The 9,486-nt window shown below is 41.1% G+C and overlaps 1 protein-coding gene across 1 annotated transcript; it reads left to right on the top strand.

The window, feature by feature from the left end:
• The first annotated feature begins 3,375 nt into the window (after nucleotides 1–3,375).
• Nucleotides 3,376–9,486, top strand: neto2b (neuropilin (NRP) and tolloid (TLL)-like 2b). The gene is made up of 12 exons (XM_034141871.1): nucleotides 3,376–3,454; nucleotides 4,646–4,702; nucleotides 4,886–5,038; nucleotides 5,536–5,784; nucleotides 5,922–5,969; nucleotides 6,120–6,247; nucleotides 6,477–6,578; nucleotides 6,843–6,969; nucleotides 7,230–7,343; nucleotides 8,367–8,497; nucleotides 8,591–8,683; nucleotides 8,754–9,486. Exons 1-12 carry the CDS (start codon nucleotides 3,445–3,447, stop codon nucleotides 9,201–9,203), a joined length of 1,662 nt encoding a protein of 553 aa, XP_033997762.1. The 5' UTR covers nucleotides 3,376–3,444; the 3' UTR covers nucleotides 9,204–9,486.

Below are 9,486 nucleotides of genomic sequence, written 5' to 3' on the forward strand. Positions count from 1 at the left end.
CAACGAGCAGATCAACCAACTCTGATTGAAGCAATGTGCTCAAATAGTTTAGACATTTCAGTTATTTTCATTACTAGAGCCACACACATGCTTATGACAACTACAAAAAAGAGAGAGTGGAGGGAGTGAAAGTTAATTTTACCCAGAGTCACCTGGCTCACTCAACCGTAGACTTCGCCAAATTAAAGATTTTAATTCATCCTTAAGCACACGCTAATACAAGCAATCACCTGCCTGGTTAAAACTCCAATCAAAATGCTAATTGCAATCCTGAACAGTTTGGGATTTATTATTCTCCTTTCGTTACACTTTACTGTCCCTGCTTCCCTTTTGGTGGTTGCCAAAAAGGTTGTGACATTATAAAAATATGTGTGATTATATTCACATTACTGTTGACTTATTTCCTTACACGTTATTCATGGGACAAGTCTACAGCTGTTGGAGGAATGCTAGTGCTTTTGCGGATTAAGTGATTGGGGATTGGCATTGAGACTGTGCAGTTGTTCTTGGTTATAAGCTTTTGTTGGTGCAATCATGCCTGTCATCATGCATTTTTACTATTGCTACAAGGATAAGCTAGAATCATGGTTTCATTTATGCTTGCAATGTCTCATGTGTCAAAAGGAATAAGTAGCAATACTAGATTTGTAGCTGTTCCGGAGCTTTTGATCAAGATGAAATGGAATCCTTTGCCAAAAGATATCTTGGTTGATTCTTACAAAGCCTCAGGAATATTCCTTTTAAGGAATATTAGATGGCTGCAGTGATGTGCATAGTGGAAGCAAATGAAAGACCTCAAGGACAGCTCAGTAACACAAAATATTTCCCAACAATACAGCTACTCAGGGTGGATTCAAACAAAAAAAACAGAATCACTTTGGTCACTTTCATAAAAAGCTTTTCCTCCAGTCGCTGCAGCAGTGCAGATAGACAGATTTTGTATTTGTTCCACTTTGATCCCCGTCTCTGTCAAACCCCCTAAAACCTCTGCTTTCTAGGTCCCTGATTGCCTCAGAAGAAGCAGGCAAGGCTCCAGCAGGGTTGCCTTGACAACATATGCAGATTTTAGCAGCTTTGATTTGCAGTAAACAGAGGTGTATCAGTTTTCAAGATTCAAGGCTTTTATTGTCACATGTACATAGCTACAGTGTAGTTATGACAATGACATTCTTAGGTCACGGGCCTAAGATAATAGTGCAAGTAAATAAAATGAAATATAATATAATAGAAATTGTGCAGAATAGTCTATATACAAGTAATTGGAATATTGATATATGTAAGTTACAACCAGATGAATGTAATGGATGTTCTTTCAAAAGTGCAGGTGTTTAACATTCATCAATCAAGTTGTGTGTGTGTGTGTGTGTGTGTGTGTGTGTGTGTGTGTGTGTGTGTGTGTGTGTGTGTGTGTGTGTGTGTGTGTGTGTGTGTGTGTGTGTGTGTGTTTAAGGGTGACAGACAGACAGACAGACAGACAGACAGACAGACAGACAGACAGACAGACAGACAGACAGACAGACAGACAGACAGACAGACAGACAGACAGAGTGGCAAATAGAGACTGTCAACAACTTTGGCAACTGGGCATCTGTAACAGCTGGCATTCTTAGAGGATTGTCGACAACTCGCTGCAGCTCAGGATGAGGCGGTAACGCAGCAGCCCTTCCAAACCCAACAAACTCGAGAAAATAAATGATTCATGCTTCTCAGGAAACACTTTCTCTTCATAATCAATCACAAGGGAGTTGGGTGTCTTTACAGTAAGTGCCGGGCCTAGATGATGCAACTTTATGGTCATGCATATATTCTGTGGGTGAGCGCGTTCATCCCCTGTCGAATTAATTCACCTCAAGGTTGTTACAGCAGAAGAAAAATTGTCCCCACCTTACTGAATAATAATGCCCTTGGAGAATCTGAAAGTGTGGCTCATGGGCTTTCTGATAGGATGTGTTACTACTTTCTTTTTCTGATGTTTGGTGGCTATTGTTTTTTTGTCTGAATTATATATTTTTTGCAAGTATTATGTAAGATACAGGAATTTGAAGGAGCAGGAATGGAAACAAGATCATTATAATTAGAAATAATAACATAATAGGTAGTTTACATTAGTTAACTTCAATGTATACTTTCACTTCACTACATTCAAGAGGGAAGTATTGTAATTAAAACCCATTTATTGGATGAGTATAGTCAAGAGTTACTGTTCAGAAATAGATTTAAGTCATCAGTTTATGACAAACTAAACTGCCCAAATGTAATATTATATTTGAAATTAGCTCCACCCTTCACATTCAATCTTGTGCTACTGTTACACAATATTTAGGCATCATCATCATTCTGTGTGTTAAGTCAAGGAGAGAAGTACAATATATCACAATATATCCCTCATTTGCACCTAGACATTTTGTCAAGTGAGAGTGTCTTTAGCTGCCAGGAACACCCTGACATTGTCTACATCTGTGAGCAGAGACGCTGATTTAAAGCAGTTACCATCAGCTGCCAGAGGACCTGGTGACAGGCTGTGCTTTTATAAGGCAACAGATCAAAGGAACATTTCCATCCCACCACCTCCTTATTTCTTTCTGCAGCTTCTGCCAGCTTTTTTAGGCTTTAGGCGGCATGTGTCCTTCGAGAAAAATGAGCGTAGACAACAGGGAATGTGCCCTGTTTCCTGCTCTGCATAGAAATGCTAAGGAATGCAACGTTTCACAGATTTTTGCCCGGCAAGCTTTTTGGCACCTTTTCCTGGCTGTGTGTGTGTGTGTGTGTGTGTGTGTGTGTGTGTGTGTGTGTGTGTGTGTGTGTGTGTGTGTGTGTGTGTGTGTGTGTGTGTGTGTGTGTGTGTGTGTGTGTGTGTGTGTGTGTGTGTGTGTGTGTGTGTGTGTGTGTGTGCACCTTCTGGAATCTAGCCCTGAATCAGCTAATTAAATTGTATTATTTAAATTGGGAATTCTTAATGTAAGGCAAGGCAAGGCAAGATGTAGATAAAGATTATGTCGAACATGCTGTGAGGGGATTATCATATTGTTTATTACTCATGTATGTTAATGCGCATGCGCACTCTGCTCTTCCCCCTTCTCGCGCCAATTGAGCCCAATCTTAAACCCGCGTGCAGTTGCAGACAGATCCACCGAGTGTTTGAGAGGACGAGTCACAGACTTCAGCTCTGCAGGAACTGCGTCCTTGCGCTGGGAAACTGAACTCTTCTCACTTTGTTTTATTTTATAAGGAATGATGTTGACGAGTCAGAAGTTCATCAGCTGTTTTTTCCCCCTGAAGCTTCTCTTATCCTGACCACTGGGATAAGGATGAAAAGGTGAAAGTTGGCATCTGGAGATCAGTGATAAACATGCGCTAATCCCTGACCCTGACGGATTGATGTGAGGGATATACATTTATTTTTGTTTAAATCAATCCGCAAGAAAACGGACTTCAGTTGAAAGGATGTATGCAGGTGAGTGATAATTCATAATACAATATCATGATTTAGGGCGTTTAATGATTTATTTATGTTTCTGAGAGAGAGCGATGCAAACAGGGCCAGAGTTTCTAATCTTTGATAATGTTTAGAGATGTCGTTTTGTTGGCAGAATCGTGTTCATAGGCTTGTGTTTTTTCAGGTGCAATCCCCATTTTTTAGGCAAACTAAATTATATCGCAATGAAGATTGTAACATCCTGAAGACATTACAAAAAAATTGATTAAAATCGAACTATGTTTTTGTTTAAATTGTCTCTAGTGTAGCTAAAGTGCTGAAGTGACATCTTGTCCCTTTTTTAGCAGCATGTTGTGGCTACCTGGACAGGAGGATTTGGGAAGCCCGTGTTCCTCCCTCACACACACACACACAGAGAGAGAATAGTCTCACTGGAATTTCATGGGAAATGATTCATTTAAATAACATCAAAAACTTACATTTAGGGAAGTGTCATGTCAGTCAAAAGAAGAATACTTTGTTGCAGTAATTTAATCTAGTTTCATATTTGAAGTTTTCTTGAGGTTTGTTACTTATTGTCTGGTTTCATATTCTTATTATATTTTTTTGATAGATATTAGTATTGTTTTTGAAAATGTCTTATTGTCTGAAACTGGCCCCCTCTTAGATCACCAACCCTCACAGCCACACATAAGAATATATTGTGTCTGCAGCCAAACTGATGCTTTTCCCTTGTTGTTTGCGAGTGGACGTTTTTGTCAACATGCCACTTTGGTGAAATCTCAAAGCAAGATTTTGGTGGCCTTGTTCCCTCAGGGATAGATATTTAGGTCATATTTTATGTAATGGACACAAGCTATGACTTCATGACACATAAACCTTTTTATTTTTTTATCACAATATCTTAGGAAACAGCAGATTTTCACAACTGCTACTGAAGTCCACTGTGTTACGTGTAAACCTTAGAGAGAAAAAAGGAAAGGACTTAAAAATAGATTGATGATTTAAGCAAGCAGATGGTGGATGCAACATGTACTTATTCTCTTCCTGTCTAACTTTTGAACTCCCCACGCGTGACCTAGTATAGAAATTCAGGGAATGCCCTGAGCTGAGACTACAACCACTGACACACAAATCCTGCTAAGCTCCTTTTATTTCCGTTATTCGTTGAGTGTACCCTTACTCATACTGTCGCCTTTTTTTTTACAGTGTGGATATTTTTCCTGCTCATTGATGAAGGATTTGCTCTGGCACAACAGAATAAAGGTTAGATTGATACATAACATCAAGACACATATTGTAATTTAATTAAAGATCACTGATTTATTTTTCAAAATGTAATATACCCTTGCCTCCCTTGTGTCAATCATCTTTATTTTGTATCAGTAACTGCACAAATACCTTGATAAAATAGCAGAATGTTTTGTCTGTAATGCTGCATTCATTCAGATGCAGGATCAAAAGGGGTTAGACCGTCTCAAAGGCCGCTGCGTTCTCATCACTGTGGAAACTGGCTACGAACCACAGAAGGTGGTACCTTCAACTCCCCAAACTACCCCAAAACATACCCAGCCAATAAGGAGTGTCTGTACGTGCTTGAAGGTAAGCAACAACTTATACTTGAGCAAAATGATTTCCCTGCTTTACAAGGTCAGATTACTTAGTTGGAAATAAAAAGAATCCTGGTATTCGTAATAATCGCCTCCTCTGACATTGACAACGTTACTCATCATTTATCACAAGTGTTTTGGGATTTTCAACAATGCTCTGTTTTAACATGTGCTTGAATACTAGAAATTACTCACCAATGCTAAGGTTTTACCTTGGTTTTTCAAGATCAAACAAGCATGCAGGCAATAGCTTTTTCACAATGCAATCCTCATTATATTGCACACCAAAGAATGCACTGTTTTGTCCTTTCGTGCATCACTTTCCCTATAATTGCTCCCGGAGCCCACACTACAGAACGATCCTACAGTAATTCTTTGGTAAAGATTTGAAAGGAGAAAATATTTTGTCACTGTGTGTCCATTCTCTGGGAGCATTATATCCCTGAATGACCTCTGTTCAGTCGATGTGACACAGTGCTCTGCTTCCAGCCCTGCCCCGCCAGAGGATAGAGCTACTGTTTGATCCGACCTTCTACATCGAAGGGTCATTTGAGTGTCGTTTCGACCACATCGAGGTGAGGGACGGTCCCTTCAGCTTCTCGCCGATCATCAACCGCTTCTGTGGCTCAGCCAGTCCCGGGCGTGTGCTTTCGAGCGGACGCTTTATGTGGATCCGTTTCTTCAGTGATGAAGAGCTGGAGGGGTCTGGCTTCCGGGTCGAGTACACCTTCACAGCAGGTGATTCAAACCCAGTGGGGCGGTTTATTGACCCCTGTGTGGATCTCACCGCACCATCCTGGTACTTAATGTGCATTAGGACTAATTTAATCTACTCCACTGCTAATCAAATGTGTCTTTATGATTTCCTTCCAAAGATCCTGAATTTCATCTGCATGTGGGAGGACTCTTAAACCCAATCCCAGGTAGCACAACCCCACAGATCTCCTGCTAACTTTAGTGGTGCATCTCTCAAGTTATATGTGATGCAAATGCATGGAAGTCTGCTTTCACTATCACCTCTAATCCCCTAATCTCCTTGTTTTCCATTGGTCTGCTTCTTGTCCGTGGGTCAGACTGTCAGTTTGAGCTGTCTGGGGCTGACGGCCTGATTCGATCCAGTCAGGTGGATGAGGAATATAAAGTGAAGGCCGACCAGGCAGTGGACTGCATCTGGACTATACGAGCCCCGACAAACAACAGGGTATAGTGACAAGTGACAAGTTATATTGCATGTGTTAAGACAAACTATGCATTTATAATCCAACCGTCTACACAAGGCCACATACAGTTAAAATGACTCGAATTTATTTATATTTGATCCTTTAATGCAGCAATACCTTTAAACATGTCTTCTAGAGGTGTAGAATACACTAAACTGCATGAAAAATGAATAAAAGGTACAGTTTATCCGTCCTCATTGTTTTTTCCAGATTTACCTGCGATTCTTGGAATACCAGATGGAAAACTCAAATGAATGTAAGAAGAACTTTGTGGCTGTTTATGATGGCAGTAATGCAATTGAGGACCTAAAGGTAATTTATTTTTTAATATGAGTAACTCCAGCCTGTCAAATGAAAGCCATTTCTTCTAATGTATTTTATTAGTTGCACATTATTCTACCAGTTTTTCTCTCCTTCTGCTACACAGCAGGGGTTATCTTTCTTTCCTTGTTTTACATTCTCCTTTTAACCATAATTCTTCAATCATTCATTTTTAGCAACTGTTGTACAGACCTTGGCCTCAATGAGACGACACAACCAAAACTATAAGAGAGAATGGTGTGTGGTTTCTTGCAGGCAAAGTTTTGTAGTACAGTAGCTAATGACATCATGCTGGACACCGGTATTGGAGTAGTGAGGATGTGGGCCGACGAGACGAGCCGTCTCAGCCGCTTTAGGATGCTCTTCACTTCGTTTGCAGACCGTGAGTTTCTCCTTCAGATTATTCCTAACCTGTGTCGTTTTTCGTTTTTACCATGTTGCTTTTGTTCAGTTTCTGTATCAGATAATGCAAGCACATATGTTGCAAAGTTGCATTACATGATGGTATATTCAATGAACAAGGCTGGGTTGAACAGAGATAAATAGCATGTCTGAAATGGGATACCTGTCAAACTCCTTTGGCCAAGAATTAGAAGAATGTATCCTCGCTGTTAATGTCACTGTCACGCGTTTGTCTTTCAGCGCCCTGTTTAGGCAGTGCATTCTTCTGCCACAGTAACATGTGCATCAACACTTCTCTGGTGTGCAACGGCATACAAAACTGTGTCTTTCCCTGGGATGAAGGCAACTGCAAAGGTACTCCAGCTGTCCCAAAGGATGTGTAATTCTTTCTAAGAAAATCCACTATGCTGTGCTGTTTTACAATGAGTGGTGTTGTGTGATGTGATGACATGTCTGGCTTTGTTGTGTCACATTGAGGATCTTTTGCTCTAATTCAAGAAAAAAGACACTCACGTGGGCCCCACTCTCTTAATTTACTCAAATTATCCAAGCAAGGCTTTTATGTACATTTTCAACCTATTAGAACAGAGCAGGTCTTATTGGCAAATGTTTTGAGGCAGGAAAAATGATCAGATCAACTTCAATGCCTTTGTGGCAAAAGTCCTGCTGATGAGGCTTTTGGCTGTTTAGTGGCTCTAAAGGCCCTGACACACCAAGCAGTCACCAGAGAACTCGCCGACGCCGACTGTTGCGTCGCCGTGTTCTCCTGCGTCTTGGCCATGTGTCGCACTGGAACACACCGCAAAGACTTCAGCCTAGCACGTACGAACTGCGCATGCGTGAGTGGCAAGAACTCTCCTTACCAGCAGGCGGCGGTAGTGTGTATTCGTCATTCAAAAGAGGCAACAACCGGAAGACAGAGAAGAAGAACAGACTGCGTGATCTAAACAAACAACAAATAGCGTGTGCGTTCCATTTTCACTCTTGTCCATCGAAAACATGTTTCGTGCGGTACTGGAGCTATCAGCCATTGGAGTGTTGCTTGTGGAAGACATTCTCAAGCAACCGTTTCGCTTCTCATGCACTGATTCGCTAGCTGAACAGCCAATCAGAGTGATGTCTTTGTCCGACTGCCTGTGGCTGACGCACGGCCGATTCAACATGTTGAATCGGCCTTAAAGCTCCTGAATTGATTTTGGATGGCTGTTTATCAGCGGAACAGGCTTTTAGCAAAGGCTCTGAATTGTTCTTGGCAACCAAAGATAAAGACTGTCCTGATGAGAATGGCAACAAGTAATTGACCGGTATACTCTCCGTAACTCTAAATGTAACTCATATTTGATCTTTCTTTGTTACTCTTGTCATTTCTATCATTAGAGAAAAAGAGCAAGGGTGTTTTTCACGCGATCACAAAGACTCATGGGACAGTGATCTGCGTGTCTACGGGAGTGGTGCTCCTGCTCCTCATCATCTCAATTCTGGTGCAAGTCAAACAGCCACGTAAGAAGGTAATAATCCAAAGGGTATTATTAATTATCATGCCACAAAATATTGGTGAGGAAATACATGATTTATCAAATGTGTTCATTCATATTTCAAAGGTCTTGATACGTAAAAATAACCTTTTCCAACGGGGCGACGTCCAGGAGGTGTTTGACCCTCCACATTACGAACTCTTTACTCTCAGAGACAAGGTCAGTTTGATTACTTTGATACATTATTAGCTGGACATTTTCTTTTTATGTAACAACGTTATCCTTTTAGGAGATGTCTGGGGACCTTGGAGAGCTGTCAGAGGAGCTTCAGTCCTTGCAGGCGCTCAGGAGATCCTCATCCGGCTCACGATGCATTCACGAACATCACTGTGGCTCTCAGGTGTCTGTCAACTCCATCAAAGGCAGCCAAGGTGCACATGGCCTTCGAAGGGGATCCATGGATCTTCCTGCTTTAAGAGAGGACTTCCAAAACGCCTTACCTCCCTTTAGGGACTTGAACAGCAGTATGCGGAAGAAGAGCTGGCCTAGTATGAAACCAGCCCGTATGCAGGGCCATCAAGGAATAGGGGAAAGAGTGCTGGGGCAGCAGGATAGAGTGATGGAAGAGGAGGAAGAGGAGGAAGAAGATGGAAGGTATGATGTGTATGTACGCAGAGCAGGAAACCGAAGGGGAAACTATGAAATGGCCCAGCAAAGATCCTTGTCCATGGACTTCTGAAAAGAAAAAACATAAGTTTTGCACAGTAAATACTGCAGCGCAACTTCAGCCAGTGCCGCATTTTGGGAACAGTTCTTCATATTTACAGAAAATAGGAGACAATGCGTGGACACTGAAACAGCTGACATGAGACATTATTGTGCTATTTTTCATCGGTGTAAAAGTGAAGAAAGATGTTAATGCTGTTTAGTGTTCTTGTTGTAGTTAAAATATGTTTTCATTCAGTGTTAAGGTTATAAATAATGTATACAGAGTTTGATTACAATTTGAACACAGGATACTA

Source organism: Trematomus bernacchii, unplaced genomic scaffold (assembly GCF_902827165.1).
Source record: "Trematomus bernacchii unplaced genomic scaffold, fTreBer1.1, whole genome shotgun sequence".
In the NCBI taxonomy this organism is placed as follows: domain Eukaryota; kingdom Metazoa; phylum Chordata; class Actinopteri; order Perciformes; family Nototheniidae; genus Trematomus; species Trematomus bernacchii.

Bases quoted from the DNA above. Each gene is read 5' to 3' on its own strand.
- neto2b (XM_034141871.1), top strand. The intron at 6,970-7,229 runs GTGAGTTTCTCC...TTTGTCTTTCAG, and splicing joins CTTCACTTCGTTTGCAGACC to CGCCCTGTTTAGGCAGTGCA. The intron at 8,684-8,753 runs GTCAGTTTGATT...TTATCCTTTTAG, and splicing joins TCTTTACTCTCAGAGACAAG to GAGATGTCTGGGGACCTTGG.